Genomic DNA, 16,342 nt, shown 5'->3' with positions numbered 1-16,342 from the left:
CCCTGCCCAGCATGCCCAAATCCCACCATCTTGCCAAAAATCCCAACATCTTCCTAAAATCCTTGGCATGAACATCAGTATCCATGCCCTGCATCCCAAAATCCCATCATCTTGCCCCCAAATCCAATTATCTTCCCAAAATCCTTGCCCCAGTAATCAGCATCAGTCCTGCATCCCCAAATCCCAGCATCTTCCAAAAAATCCCAACATCTTTACCAAAATCTTTCCTCCAAACATCAACATCCCTGCCCCGCAGCTCAAAATCCCACTAGTTTCCCCCAAATCCCACCATCTTCCCAAAGTCCTTGGCCCAAGCATCAGTATCCTCGCCCTGCATCTCCAAATCCCAGCATCTTCCCAAAATCCCAGCAACTTTCCAAAATCCTTCCTCTATGCCCAGATATCCCTGCCCTGCATCTCCAAATCCCATCATCTTCCCAAAATCCCAACATCTTCCACAAATCCATGCCCCAAGCATCAGCAGCCTTCCCCTGCATCTTCCCCAAATCCAGAATCTTCCCCGAAACCTTTCCCCGAGCATCAGCATCCCTGCCCTGCATCCAAAAATCCCAGTATCTTCCCCCAAATTCCAGCATATTCACCAAAATCCTTGCCCCAAGCAACAGCATCCTTGCCCTGCATTTCCAAATCCCAGCATCTTTACCAAAATTCCAGTGTCTTCCCTGAAAATCCTTGCTCTCAGCATCAGCAACCTGGCACTGTATCCCCAAATCCCAGTATTTTCCTCATATCTCAGCATCTTCCCAAAATCTTTGCTCTGAGCCCAGACCCCCGTGCCCTCCATCTCCAAAACCCAGCATCTTCCCCAAAATCCTGGCATCTTCCCAAAAATCCTTCCTCTGAGCATCAGCATTCCTGACATATATTCCCAAATCCAAGTATCTTCCCCAAATCCCTGCATCTTCCCCAAATTCCTTGGCCCCAGGCATCAGCATCCTTGCCCTGCATCCCCAAATCCCAGCATCTTCCCCCAAATCTTTGCCTCAGGAATCAGCATTCTTGCCCCGCATGCCAAATCCCAGCATTTTCCCCAAAATCCTATTATCTTGGAAAATCCCTTGCCCCGAGCATCAGCATCCCTGCCTTGCGTCTCCAAATCCCAACATCTTCCCCCAAAATCCCAATATCTTCCCCGAAATACTAGCCCCATGTACCAGCATCCCCAAATCCCAGCACGTTCCCTAAAATCCAACTATCTTCCCTAAATCCTTGCCTCAAGCATTGGCATCTTTCTCTTGCATCCCCAAATCCCAACATCTTCCCTAAAATCCCAGCATCTTCCTCAAAATCCTTGTCCTGAGCATTTAACATCCCTGGCCTGCATCCACAAATCCCAGCATTTTCCCAAAATATCAGCATCTTGCCAAAATCCTTGCCCTGAGGCCAGAAACCTCTGCCTTTCATCCCCAAATCCCAGCACCTTCCCAAAAATCCTTGCTCTGAGCGTCAGCATCCCTGATATGCATCTCCAAATCCCACCATCTTCCCCAAAATCCCACCATCTTCCCCAAAACACTTGCCCTGAGCATCAGCATTCTTCCCCTGCATCCCCAAATCTCACCATCTTCCCTAAAATCCAACCATCTTCCCTAAATCCTTGCCTCAAGCATTGGTATTCTTGTCCTGCATCCCCAAATCCCAGCATCTTCCCAAAATCCAGTATCTTCCCCAAAGCCTTTCCCCGAGCATCACCATCCCTGCCTTGCATCCCAAACTCCCAGCATCTTCCCCCAAATCCCAGCACCTTCCCAAAAATCCATGCCTCAAGCATTGGCATCTTTGTCCTGCATCCCCAAATCCCAACATCTTCCCTAAAATCCCAGCATCTTCCTCAAAATCCTTGCCCTGAGCATTTAACATCCCTGGCCTGCATCCACAAATCCCAGCATTTTCCCAAAATATCAGCATCTTGCCAAAATCCTTGCCCTGAGCCCAGAAACCTCTGCCTTTCATCCCCAAATCCCAGCACCTTCCCACAAATCCTTGCTCCGAGCATCAGCATCCCTGATATGCATCTCCAAATCCCACCATCTTCCCCAAAATCCCACCATCTTCCCCAAAATCCCACCATCTTCCCCAAAATCCTTGCCCTGAGGCCAGAAACCTCTGCCTTTCATCCCCAAATCCCAGCACCTTCCCAAAAATCCTTGCTCTGAGCATCAGCATCCCTGATATGCATCTTCAAATCCCACCATCTTCCCCAAAATCCCACCATCTTCCCCAAAATCCTTGCCCTAAGCATCAGCATCCTTCCCCTGCATCCCCAAATCCCAGCATTTTCCCCAAATCCCAGCATCTTCCCTAAATCCTCGCCCTGAGCTTCAACGCCTCTGTCCTGCATCCCAAATCCCAGCATCTTCCCAAAAATCCCAGCATCTTCCCTAAATCATTGCCAAAAGCATTGGCATCCTTGTCCTGCATCCCCAAATCCCAGCATCTTCCCAAAGGCTCAGCATCTTCCCCAAAATCCCAGCATCTTCCCCAAATCCTTGCCCTGAGCATCAGCATCCCTGTCCTGCATCCCCAAATCCCAGCATCTTCCCCCAAATCCAACTATCTTCCCTAAATCCTTGCCTCAAGCATCAGTATTCTTGTCCTGCACCCCCAAATCCCAGCATCTTCCCAAAATCCAGCATCTTCCCCAAAGCCTTTCCTTGAGCATCAGCATCCCTGCCTTGTATCCCAAACTCCCAGCATCTTCCCCCAGATCCCAGCATCATCCCCCAAAATCCCAGCATCTTCCTCAAAATCCTTGTCCTGAGCATTTAACATCCCTGGCCTGCATCCACAAATCCCAGCATTTTCCCAAAATATCAGCACCTTGCCAAAATCCTTGCCCTGAGCCCAGAAACCTCTGCCTTTCATCCCCAAATCCCAGCACCTTCCCCAAAATCCTTGCTCTGAGCATCAGCATCCCTGATATGCATCTCCAAATCCAAGCATCTTCCCCAAATCCCACCATCTTCCCAAAATCCCACCATCTTTCCCAAAATCCTTGTCCCGAGCAGCAGCATCCCTGCCCTGCACTTGCAAATCCCACCAGCTTCCCAAAATCCCACCATCTTTCCTCAAAATCCTTGTCCTGAGCATCAGCATCCCTGCCCTGCATCCCCAAATCCCAGCATCTTCCCAAAATCCCAGTATGTTCCCACAATCCTTGTCCTGAGCATCAGCATCCCTGCTCTGCTTCCCAAAATCCCAGCATCTTCCCAAATTCCAGCATCTTCCCAAAATTTGTGTCCTGAGCATCAGTATCCCTGCTCTGCCTCTCCAAATCCCATCATCTTCCCAAATTCCCATTATTTTCCCCAAATCCTTGCCTAGAGCATCAGCATCCTTTCCTGCATCCCCAAATCCCAGAACCTACCCCAAATCCCAGTATTTTCCCCAAACCCTTGCCCTGAGCATGGGGATCACTGCACTGTATCCCAGAATCCCAGCCACTTCCCAAATTCCAGCATCTTCCCAAAATCCTTGCCCTGAGCATCAGGGTCCCTGCTCTGCATCCCTAAATTCCAGCATTTTCGCCAAATCCCACCATCTTCCAAAAATCTTTGCTCTAAGCCACAATATGCCTGCCCTGCACCCCCAAATCCTTGCATCTTCCCAAAATCCCAGCATCTTCCCCAAATCCTTTCCCTGAGGATCAGCACCCCTGCTCTGCATCCCAAATTCCCATTATTTTCCCCCAGTCCCACCATTTTCCCCAAAAGCTTGTCCCAAGCAAGACCATCTCTGCCCTGCATCCCCAAACCCCAGTCTCCTCCCCCAAATCCCATTATTTTCCCAAAAACCTTTCCCTGAGGATCTGCATCCATACCCTGTATCCCCAAATCCCAGCATCTTTGCAAATTCCCATTATTTTTCCAAAGATCCTTTCCCCGAGGATTAGCATCCATGCCCTGCATCCAAAAAAACCCACCATCTTCCCAGATTCCCACCATCTTCCCAAATTCCCACCATCTTCCCAAATTCCCACCATCTTCCCAAATTCCTTTCCCTGAGGATGAGCATCCATGCCCTGTATCCCAAAATCCCACCACCTTCCCAAATTCCCATTATTTTCCCAGAATTCTTGCTCTGGAAATCAGGATCCCAGCCCTGCATCCCCAAATCCCACCATCTTCCCAAATTCCCATTATTTTCCCAAAATCCTTTCCCGAAGCATCAGCATCCCAGCTCTGCATCCCAAAATTCCAGCATCTTCCCAAAATCCCATTATTTTCCCCAAATCCTTGCCCTGAGGATCAGCATTTCTACCCTGTATCCCCAAATCCCAGCATTTTCCCAAAATCCCAGCTTCTTCCCCAAACCCCTTTATTTTCCTAAGATCCTTTTCCTAAGCATCAGTATTCCTACCCTGTATCCCAAAATCCCAGCCTCCTCCCTAATTCCAATGATTTTCCCAAAATCCTTTCCCTGAGTATCAGCATTCCTACCCTGCATCCCCAAATCCCAGCCTGTTCCCAAAATCCCATTATTTTCCACAAATCCTTGCCCTGAATAGCAGTATTCCTACCCTGTATCCCAAAATCCCAGCTTTTTCCCAAATTCCCAGCTTTTTCCCAAAATCCTTGCCCTGAATAGCAGTATTCCTACCCTGTATCCCAAAATCCCAGCTTTTTCCCAAATTCCCATTATTTTCCCAAAATCCTTGCCCTGAGCATGAGCATCCCCACCCTGTATCCCAAAATCCCAGCTTTTTCCCAAATTCCCATTATTTTCCCCAAATCCTTGCCCTGAGGATCTGCATCCCTACCCTGTATCCCAAACCTCCATAGTTTTCCCCAAATGCCAGCCTCTTCCCAAATTCCCATTATTTTCCCCAAATCCTTTCCCTGAGTAGCAGTATTCCTACCCTGTATCCCAAAATCCCATCCTCTTCCCTAATTCCCATTATTTTCCCAAAATCCTTGCCCTGAGCATGAGCATCCCCCCATATCCCAAAATCCCAGCTTTTTCCCAAATTCCCAGCTTTTTCCCAAAATCCTTTCCCTGAGGATCAGCATTCCTACCCTGTATCCCAAAATGCCAGCTTCTTCCCTAATTCCCATTATTTTCTCCAAATCCTTTCCCTGAGGATCAGCACTCCTACCCTGTATCCCAAACCTCCACAGTTTTCCCCAAATCCCAGCCTCTTCCCTAATTCCCATTATTTTCCAAAAATCCTTTCCCTGAGGATCAGCATTCCTACCCTGTATCCCCAAATCCCAGCCTCCTCCCCAAATCCCATTATTTTCCCCAAAACCTTTCCCTGAGAATCTGCATCCGTACCCTATATCCCAAACCTCCATAGTTTCCCCCAAATCCCAGCCTTTTCCCTAATTCCCATTATTTTCCCAAAATCCTTTCCTTGAGGATCTGCATCCCTACCCTGTATCCCAAAATCCCACCATCTTCCCTAATTCCTATTATTTTTCCCCAAATCCTTTCCCTGGGGATCAGAATCCCAGCCCTGTATCCCAAAATCCCAGACTTTTCCCAAAATCGCAGACTTTTCCCAAAATCCAGCCCCCCAAAATCTGCGTTTCTGCCCCAAAATGGTTCCTATGATGTCAGTAATGAGGTCACTACCAGTAAAGAACCAAACCCAAATCAACAATAATTACCCACAAAGAGGGTAATTAAATAATTCCAGGATAATTAGTGCAGGGGAAGGGCTGGCAATTAATTAATTCAGTGTAATCTTAATCAGGGCACTGCGGTGATCGCGATTAAATAATTAGTGTAATTAAGTGATCTGGGCACTTCTGTGTTTGCAATTAATTAATTAATGTAGATAAGTGATCTGGGCACTTCCGTGTTTGCAATTAATTAATTAGTGTAGATAAGTGATCTGGGCACTTCCGTGTTTGCAATTAATTAATCAGTGCAGTTAAGTGATCTAGGCGCTTCTGTGTTTGCAATTAATTAATTAGTGTAGTTAAGTGATCTGGGCACTTCTGTGTTTGCAGTTAATTAATTAGTGAAGATAAATGATCAGGGCACTGCAGAGCTTGCAATTAATTAATTCAGTCTAATTAAGAGATCAGGGCACTGCAGCGATTGCAAACAATTCGTGTAATTAAGTGATCAGGGCACTGCAGAGCTTGCAATTAATTAATTCAGTGTAATTAAGAGATCAGGGCACTACACGAATTGCCCTTACTTAATTCACTGTAAATAATTGATTGGGGCACTGCAGCGATTGCAATTAACTAATTCATATAATTAAGTGATCAGAGCACTGCAGAGCTTGTAATTAAATTAATTAGTGTAATTAAGTGATAAGGGTACTATAGTGATTGCAATTAATTAATTCAGTGTAATTAAGTGATCAGGGCACTGTAGTGACTGCAATTAAATTAATCAGTGTGATTAAGTGATCAGGGCATTGTAGTGATTCCAATTAAATTAATTCCATGTAATTAAGTCATCAGGGCACTGTAGTGATACCAATTAAATTAATCAGTGTAAATAAATGATAAGGTCACGGCAGACATTGCATTAAATTAACCAGTGTAATAAAGTGATCAGGGTTCTGTAGTGGTTGCAATTAAATTAATCAGTGTAATTAAGTGAACAGGGCACTGCAGAGCTTGTAACTAAATTAATTCGTGTAATTAAGCGATCAAGGGATTGCTGGGATTGCAATTAATTTAATTTGCATAATTATGTGATCAGTGCACTGTAGTGGTTGCAATTAATTAATTCATCGGTGTAATTAAGTGATCAGGGCACTGCAGAGCTTGCAATTAATTAATTCAGTGTAATTAAGTGATCAGGGCACTGTAGTGATTCCAATTAAATTAATCAGTGTAAATAAATGATAAGTGCACTGCAGACATTGCAATTAATTAATTCAGTTTGATTAAGTGATCTGGACACTGCAGACATTGCCATTAATTAATTAATTAGTGTAAATAATTGATCAGGGCACTGCAGACATTGCAATAATTAATTCTGTGTAAATAAACTATAAGGGCACTGTAGTGATTGCAATTAATTAATTCTGTGTAATCAAGTGATCAGGGCACTGTAGTGATTGCCATTGAATTAATCAGTGTAATTAAGTGATCAGGGCACTGCAGACATTGCAGTTAAGTTAATTAGTGTAAATAATTGATCGAGGCACTGCAGCAACTGCAATTAATTAATTCCGTGTAATTAAGTGATCAGGGTGCACTACAAAGATTGCAATTAAACAATTCACTGCAGAGGTGCACTAAGAGCCCTTGTCAGAGCTGGCAATTAAATAATTCGTTATAAAAAAAAGATATAAGGGCGCACAGTGGAGCTTGTAATTAATTAATTATAAAAATGATATAAGGATGCATGGCAGAGCTTGTAATTAAATAATTTGGTGTAAAAATGACATAAAGGTGCACAGCAGAGCTTGTAATTGATTAATTTGGTATAAAAGCGATATAAAGGTCCATGGCCGAGCTTGTAATTAAATGATTCGTTATAAAAATGATATAAAGGTGCACCGTGGAGCTTGTAATTAATTAATTTGGTATAAAACTGATATAAAGGTGCACAGTGGAGCTTGTAATTAAATAATTTGTTATAAAAGTGATATAAAGGTGCATGGCCGAGCTTGTAATTAATTGAGTCGTTAAAAAAATGATATAAGGGCGCACGGCCAAGCTTGTATTTAAATAATTTGTTATAAAATTGATATAAAGGTGCATGGCAGGGCTAGTAATTAAATAATTTGGTATAAAAACGATAGAAAGGTGCTCGGAAGAGCTTGTAATTAAATAATTTGGTATAAAACCATTATCGGGGTGCATGGCAAAGACGGCAATTAAATAATTTGTTATACCAACCAATTATAACTGCGCAGCCAAGCTCGTAATTAAAGAATTCCCTCGCAATCAGAGAGAAGGGCTCGCTGCCGACCTCGCGATTAATTAATCCCTCGCCCCCAACGACGACCCGCCGTTACCCAACTCGCCGGCGGAGGAATTAAAAAAAATTCGATCTTCCCCTCCCCCCCCCTCCCCCCCCCGCTAACGAGCACCCGCCGTAGATTTGCAATGGGTGACGGTGGGTGACGAGGGGTGACGATAACGACCCCCCCCCGCCCCTCTTTATGCAAATTCCCGACGCCCGGCGCCTTTAAAACCCCGCCGGCTCGCCATGGTGGCACATCCCCCCGGCTTCCCCCATCCTCTTCCTCTCCACCATGGGCAGCCACACGGCCCCCACCTTCCTCCTCCTCCTCTTCCTCGCCGCCCTCCCAGGTAGGTCAACCCAACGCGACCCAACGCGACCCAACGCCTCGAGCGCCGATTTTTGACTGGACCCGATTTAATCCCGTCTTTTTCTTCCTTTTTCCGCAGGGCTGCGGGCGGCCGTGCAACTGGTCGAATCCGGAGGGGGTCTCCAAACACCCGGGGGGTCCCTGCGCCTCCTCTGCAAGGCCGCCGGCTTCGTTTTCGGCAAAAGCGACATGGTTTGGGTACGTCACGCCCCCGGCAAAGGTTTCCAGTGGGTCGCGGGTCATCGGAGCGGCGGCGATACCACCGGTTACGCGCCGGCGGTCAAGGGGCGTTTCACCGTCTCCAGGGACAACTCCCAGAACACGCTCGCGTTGCAGATGAACAGCCTCAGGGCCGACGACACGGCCACCTACTACTGCGCGAAAGCTGCTCACGGTGACGCCGGGCCGGCGCGCCGCCGGCCAAAAAAACGGAGGAAAGAAAAAAAAAAAAAAAAAAATCATAGAAGCCACCGGTTGACCCCGGGGAGGAAGCGGAGGGCGACGAGGCTTGACAACTGTCGGCCCCGCTTGGCCGCGCTCGAGCGGTTGCGGCGGGGTTTTGGCCCGGCGCTCGAGGGCCTCGCGAAGCGCCCGAGAGAAATTGCGCGGAGGGGGAGGCGCTTGGCGCGGGGGCGGCACCCTTTGAAGGGCGCCCGAGCACCCTTGCGTGGAGGAGGAGACCCTTTTCCTGGAGCCTGGACCCATTGCGTGGCACCCAAGTGCTTTTGCAGAGCACCCAAGCACCCTTCCACAGAGGGCGAGACCTCTTCCACGGAACCTGGACCCATTGCAGAGCACCCAAGCACCCTTGCGTGAAGGATGAGACCCTTTCCATGGACCCTGGACCCATTGCGTGGCACCCCCGTAGCTTTGCAGAGCACCCAAGCACCCTTGCGTGGAGGATGAGACCCTTCGCACGGAGCCTGCACCCTTTGAAGGGCACCCAAGCACACTTGCACGGAGCTCAGATCCTTTGCAGAGCACCCAAGCACCCTTGCGTGGAGGAGGAGACCCTTTCCATGGACCCTGGACCCATTGCGTGGCACCCCAGTACCTTCACAGAGCACCCGAGCACCCTTCCACGGAGGGTGAGACCTCTTCCATGGAACCTGGACCCATTGCAGGGCACCCAAGCACCCTTGCGTGGAGGATGAGACCCTTTCCATGGACCCTGGACCCATTGCGTGGCACCCCAGTAGCTTCGCAGAGCACCCAAGCACCCTTCCGTGGAGGATGAGACCCTTCGCACGGAGCCTGCACCCTTTGAAGGGCACCCAAGCACCCTTCCGTGGAGGGTGAGACCTCTTCCATGGAGCCCGGACCCATTGCATGGCACCCAAGTACCTTTGCAGAGCACCCGAGCACCCTTGCGTGGAGGATGAGACCCTTTCCATGGAACCTGGACCCATTGCATGGCACCCAAGCACCCTTGCGTGGAGCCCAGATCCTTTGCAGAGCACCCAAGCACCCTTCCACGGAGGGTGAGACGCTTTGCACAGTGCACAAGCACCGTTGCACGATGCCCAAGAGTTATTGCATGGCACCCAACCTTTTGCATGGCACCCAAGTGCTTTTGCAGAGCACCCAAGCACCCTTGCGTGGAGGATGAGACCCTTTCCATGGACCCTGGACCCATTGCGTGGCACCCCAGTAGCTTCGCAGAGCACCCAAGCACCCTTCCACGGAGGGTGAGACCTCTTCCACGGAACCTGGACCCATTGCAGGGCACCCGAGCACCCTTCCACGGAGGGTGAGACCCTTTGCACGGAGCCTGGTCCCATTGCAGGGCACCCAAGCACCTTTGCACGGAGCTCAGATCCTTTGCAGAGCACCCAAGCACCCTTCCAAGGAGGATGAGACCCTTTGCACAGAGCCTGGACCCATTGCATGGCACCCAAGTACCTTTGCAGGGCACCCAAGCACCCTTGTGTGGAGGATGAGACCCTTTCCATGGACCCTGGACCCATTGCGTGGCACCCAAGTACCTTTGCAGAGCACCCGAGCACCCTTCCACGGAGGGTGAGACCTCTTCCACAGAACCTGGACCCATTGCAGGGCACCCGAGCACCCTTCCACGGAGGGTGAGACCCTTTGCACGGAGCCTGGTCCCATTGCAGGGCACCCAAGCACCTTTGCACGGAGCTCAGATCCTTTGCAGAGCACCCAAGCACCCTTCCAAGGAGGATGAGACCCTTTGCCTGAACCGTGGACCCATTGCATGGCACCCAAGCGCCTTTGCAGGGCACCCAAGCACCCTTGTGTGGAGGATGAGACCCTTTCCACTGAACCTGGTCCCATTGCAGGGCACCCAAGTGCTTTTGCAGAGCACCCAAGCGCCCTTTGCCTGGAGTCTGGACCCACTGCATGGCACCCCAGCACCCTTTCATGGAGTATGAGACCCTTTGCATGCAGCCTGCACCCTTTGCAGAGCACCCAAGCCCCCTTCCATGGAGGGTGAGACCCTTTGCACGGAGCCCGGACCCACTGCATGGCACCCCAGTACCTTTGCAGAGCACCCAAGCACCCTTCCACGGAGGGTGAGACCCTTTCCATGGAACCTGGACCCATTGCATGGCACCCAAGCACCCTTGCGTGGAGCCCAGATCCTTTGCAGAGCACCCAAGCGCCCTTGCGCGGAGCCCAACCCCTTGCACAGCACCCTTTGCCGTGAGCCCGAGTGCCCTCTGAATGGCACCCAAGTGTCCTTGCGTAGCACCCAAGCACCTTCGCATGGCACCCAGATGCCTCCAGTGACCCCAAGCGCCCTTGGGCCATCACCACAAATGCCCGCACCCGCACCGCTCTGCGCTCTGTCCCCAAAACACCTCAAAAACCCTCTCCCGTGACGATTTGGTTAGTTTTTGGCCCAAATCTGGGCACGCTTTGGCTCTTCGGGCCAGTTTTGACCCAAATCTGGGCGCGCTTTGGCCCTTTTTGGCCATTCTTCACCCAAATCTGAGCAGGCTTTGGCTCTTAGGGCAATTTTTGACCCAAATCCGTGCGCGCTTTGGCTCTTTGGGCCAGTTTTGATGAAAATCTGTGCACGCTTTGCCTTTTAGGGCGAGTTTTGACCCACGTCAGGACACGCTTTGGCCCTTTTTGGCCATTCTTGACCCAAATCTGAGTATGCTTTAGGTCTTAGGGCACTTTTTGGCCCAAATCTGGGCGCACTTTGGCTCTTTGTCCAGTTTTGACCCAAACCTGGCCACATTTAGGCTCTTTGGGCCAGTTTTGACCCAAATCTGTGCATGCTTTGGCTATTTGTCCAGTTTTTACCCAAATCTGAGCACACTTTTGCCCTTTTTGGCCATTCTCAACCCAAATTTGAGCAGGCTTTGTTTCTTAGGGCAATTTTTGCCCCAAATCTGTGCGCATTTTGGCTCTTTGTCTAGTTTTGACCCAAATCTTGGCACACTTTGGCCCTTTAGGCCATTTTTGCCCCAAATCTGTGCACGCTTTGGCTCTTCAGGCCAGTTTTGACCCAAATCTTGGCACGCTTTGGCTCTTTGGGACAGTTTTGACCAAAGCGTGGGCATGCCCTGGATCGTTGGGTCAGGTGTGACCCAAAGCTGGGCACACTTTGGCCTTTTTTGTCCATTCTCCACCCAAATCTGAATATGCTCTAGGACTTAGGGCAATTTTTTGGCGCAAATCTGGGCATGTTTCGGCTCTTTGTCCAGTTTTGACTCCAATCTGGGCACACTTTGGCGCTTTTTGGCCATTCTCAACCCAAATCTGAGCAGGCTTTGTTTCTTAGGGAAATTTTTGCCCCAACTGTAGGCACGCTTTGGCACTTCGGGCCAGTTTTGATGGAAGTCAGGTCATGCTTTGGCTCTTAGAGGAATTTTTGGCCCAAATCTGTTCAGGCTTTGCCTTTTAGGGGTAGTTTTGACCCAAATCTGGGCGTGGTTTGGCTCTTTGGGCCAGTTTTGACCCCAATCATTGCATGCTTTGGCCCTTTTTGGCCATTCTTCACCCAAATCTGAGCAGGCTTTGGCTCTTAGGGCAATTTTTGGCCCAAATCTGTGCACACTTTGGCTCTTTGGGTCGGTTTTGACCAAAGTCAGGGTACGCTTTGGCTCTTAGGGCAATTCTTGGCCCAAATCTGGGCACGCTTTGCCTCTTTGAGCTAGTTTTGACCAAAATCTGCGCACACTTTGCCTTTTAGGGCGAGTTTTGACCCACATCGGGACTCGCTTTGGCGCTTTTTCGCCATTCTCAACCCAAATCTGAGTATGCTTTAGGTCTTAGGGCACTTTTTGGCCCAAATCTGGGCACGCTTTGGCTATTCGTCCAGTTTTACACCAAATCTGAGCATGTTTTTGGCCCTTTTTGGTCATTCTCGACCCATATCTGAGCAGGCTTTTTTTTTTAGGGCAATTTTTGCCCCAAATCTGTGCGCGCTTTGGCTCTTTAGGCCAATTTTGACCCAAATCTGTGCATGCTTTGGGTCTTTGGTCCATTTTTGTCTAAAGTGTGGGCATGTCTTCGATCGTTGGGCCAGTTTTGACCCAAACCTGGGCACGCTTTGGCCCTTTTTGGCCATTCTCAACCCAAATCTGAGCAGACTTTGGATCCTAGGGCAATTTTTGCCCCAAATCTGTGCACACTTTGGCTCTTTGGGCCAGATTTGGCCCAAATCTTGGCATGCTTTGAGTCTTTGGGTGTGTTTTGACCCAAATCTGGGCATGCTTTGGCTCTTTGGCCCAGTTTTCATCCAAGTCAGGGCACGCTTTGGCTCTTTGGGCCAGTTTTGACCCAAATCTGGACACACCTTGGCCCTTCTTGGCCATTCTCAACCCAAATCTGATCCGGCTTTGGCTCTTAGGGCAATTTTTGGCCCAAATCTGTGCACAGTGTGGCTCTCCGGGCCAGATTTGGCCCAAATCTAGGCACACTCTGGCTCTTTGGGCCAGTTTTGACACCATTCAAGGCACGCTTTGGCTGTTTGGGCCAGTTTTGACCCAAATCTGTGCATGCTTTCACCCTTTTCGACCATTCTCAACCCAAATTTGAGCAGGCTTTGTCTCTTACGAAAATTTTTGGCCCAAATCGGGGCACGCTTTGGCATTTTGGGCCAGTTTTGACTGAAGTCAGGTCATGCTTTGGCTCTTAGAGGAATTTTTGGCCCAAGTCTGTTCACGCTTTGTTTTTTAGCGCCACTTCTGTGCTCTTTGGGTCAGTTTTGACCCAGATCTGGTTATGCTTTGGCTCTTTGGGCCACTTTTGACCCAAATCCGGACACACTTTGGCTCCTATGGCCAGTTTTGACCCAAGTGTAGCCACGCTTCAGCTCTCTGAGCCAGTCTTGACCCAAATCTGGGCATGCCTTGGATCATTTGGCCAGTTTTGACCCAAATTTGTGCACAGCTTGGCTCTTTTTGGCCATTCTTGACCCAAATCTGAGCAGGCTTTGGATCTTAGGGCAATTCTTGGCCTAAATCTGTGTACGCTTTGGTGCTTTGGGTCAGTTTTAACCCAAATCTGGGCACGCTTTGGCTCTTAGAGGAATTTTTGACCCAAATCTTGGCATGCTTTGGCTCTTTGTATCAGTTTTCTCTCAAATCTTGGCATGCTTTGGCTCTTAGAGGAATTTTTGACCCAAATCTTGGCATGCTTTGGCTCTTTGTATCAGTTTTCTCTCAAATCTTGGCATGCTTTGGCTCTTTGGGCCAGTTTCAACCCCTGTCAGGCCACACTTTTACCCTTTTTGGCCATTCTTGACCCAAATCTGAGCAGGCTTTTGTCTCTGGACAATTTTTGGCCCAAATATGTGCACGCGTTGGCTTTTTGGGCCAGTTTCATCGCAAATCCTGGCATGCTTTGGGTGTTTGGACAAGTTATGGCCCAAATCAGGGCACACTTTGGCATTTTTTGGCCATTCTCAACCCAAATCTGAGTATGCTTTAGGCCTTAGGGCAACTTTCACCCAAATCTGGGCACATGTTGGCTCTTTGGGCATTTTTGGCCAAAATCTGGGCACGCTTTTGCTCTTTGGGCCAGTTTTGACCCAAATCTTGGCACGCGTCTGGCTCTTTGGGCCAGTTTTGATCCAAATCTGCTCATGCTTTGTTTTTTAGGGCCTGTTTTGACCCACATCGGGGCACCCTTTGGCCCTTTTTGGCCATTCTCAACCCTGAAGCCTGGAGAAGTTACGTTTCCTGCTGGGGGGAGTGTACCACCACAGTATTAGGGCAATTTTTGACAGAAATGTGGGTATGCGTTGGTTATTTGGGATATTCTCTACCTAAATCTGGTCACGCTTTGGCTCTTTGGGTCAGTTTTGACCCCAATCTGAGCACGCTTTGGCTCTTTGGGTTAGTTGTGACAAAAATCAGTGCACGCTTTGGCTTTTTGGCCCAGTTTTAACCCAAATCTTGGCACGCTTTGTGTCTTTGGGAATGTTTTGACTCAAATCTGGGCACACTTTGGCTCTTCGGGCCAGTTTTGACCCAGATCTGGCCATGCTTTGGCTGTTTGGTCCAGTTTTGACACAAATCTCAGTACACTTTCCCTTTTATGACCATTTTTGCCCTATGCATGGTGATATTTATCCCTTTCTTCTTTTTCTGCCACAAATGTGGGACTGCTTTTTTCTTTACAAGAATTCATCCCGTAAATTGGGCATACTTTTGCCCTTTCTGGCTAGTTTGGCCCCAAATCTGGGGGGCTAGCCCCCTGCCCGGGTGTGCCCTCTTTCCCTTTCTGGTCATTTCTGCAGCAAATCTGGAGCTGGTTTTGCCCCTTATGTGCAGTTTCTGCCCCAAATCTGGGGACATTTTGCCCTTTATTTGCAGTTTTTGCCCCAAACATGGGGACTTTTTGCCCTTTATGTGTAGTTTTGCCCCAAAGCTGGGGATGCTTTTTGACTTAGAGACAGTTTTGCCCCAAAACTGGGGATGTTTTGCCCTTTACCGCTAATTTTACTCCGAATCTGAGCATTTCTCTTCTTTTCATGAGCATGTTTGCCGCAAAGGTGGGGGACATATTTGCCCTTTGCAGCTCTTTTTGGAACAGATCGTGGGACTATGTTGTGGTTTATGGCCATTTTTAATGAGATATGAGGATGCTTTGGCTCTTAATGCCCAGTTTTGCAGCAAATCTGGAGGTTTTTTTTCCCTTGTAGGGGTATTTTTGGGTGCATTTAGGACGAGCTCAGCCTGCGGTCCTCGGGCGTGCAGCCCCGCAGAGGAGGGGGCTGGGGTGGGAGGATTTTGTAGCCCTCTGTGTCACCGTGGGTACTGCTAGTTGTAGTTATGGTTGATGTGCTTATCACGGTGGTACAGGCGGTGAGAAAAACCCTGCTGGCCTTTCCCCTGGGACCAGCCCTGCGGTTGTGCCCGCTTCCCCTTTCTGGCCGCGTCTGCAGCAAATTCAGAGACGCTTTTCCGTTTTAGCCCATTTCTGCACCAAATCTGGGGATGTTTTCCTTTTACAACCATTTTTGTCCTGAATCTGGGCATGGTTTGCCCTTTATTGTCTATTTTTTAGCAAATCTGCCATTGTTTTGCCCTCTTTTGAAAATTCTGTCCACATCTGGGCATGCTTCGGCCCACTTTTGACCTGAATCTGAGCAGACCTGGACCGTTGGGCCAGTTTTGACCCAAATCAGGGCATGCTTTGGCTTTTTGGGCCATGCTAAACCCAAATCTGGGCACGCTTTGGCTCTTTGGGACAGTTTTGATCCATACCTGGACACGCTTTGGCTCCTTGGGCCAGTTTCGACCCAAATTGGGGCACGCATTGGGTGTTTGGGCCAGTTTCATGTGGGCACACCTTGGATTGTTGGGCCAATTTTGCCCCAAATCTGGTGACGCTTTGGCTCTTTGGGGTGGTTTTGTCCCAAATCTGGGCACACTTTGGCTCTTTGGGCCAGTTTTGACCCAAATCTGGGCAGACTTTGACACTTAGGCACAGTATTGCCCAAACTATGGTGATGCTTTTGCCCTTTATGACTATTTTTGCACCCAATCTGGGGCTGCATTTCCCTTTCAGGTGCATTTTTGGGTGCATTGAGGATGAGCTCAGCCTGTGGTCCCTCGGGCATGCGGCCCTGCAGAGGAGGGGGCTGGG

The 16,342-nt window shown here is 49.1% G+C and overlaps 2 protein-coding genes across 2 annotated transcripts in view; both read left to right on the top strand.

The window, feature by feature from the left end:
* Positions 1–16,342, top strand: part of LOC142027958 (immunoglobulin gamma-1 heavy chain-like) — a 108,775-nt gene that overhangs the window by 25,204 nt on the left and 67,229 nt on the right. The gene's annotated exons all lie outside the window — the stretch shown is intronic.
* LOC142027951 (uncharacterized) lies at positions 8,159–9,085 on the top strand. The gene is made up of 2 exons (XM_075022105.1): positions 8,159–8,249; positions 8,349–9,085. Exons 1-2 carry the CDS (start codon positions 8,192–8,194, stop codon positions 9,083–9,085), a joined length of 795 nt encoding a protein of 264 aa, XP_074878206.1. The 5' UTR covers positions 8,159–8,191.

This window comes from Buteo buteo, unplaced genomic scaffold (genome assembly GCF_964188355.1).
Source record: "Buteo buteo unplaced genomic scaffold, bButBut1.hap1.1 HAP1_SCAFFOLD_98, whole genome shotgun sequence".
NCBI classification, from domain to species: domain Eukaryota; kingdom Metazoa; phylum Chordata; class Aves; order Accipitriformes; family Accipitridae; genus Buteo; species Buteo buteo.
This window is presented reverse-complemented; position numbering and strand designations above follow the sequence as displayed.

Coding starts and splice junctions, on each gene's coding strand:
- LOC142027951 (XM_075022105.1), top strand. CDS start 8,192: ATGGGCAGCCACACGGCCCCCACCTTCCTCCTCCTCCTCTTCCTCGCC. Junction 8,250..8,348: donor CTTCCTCGCCGCCCTCCCAG/GTAGGTCAACCC, acceptor CTTTTTCCGCAG/GGCTGCGGGCGGCCGTGCAA.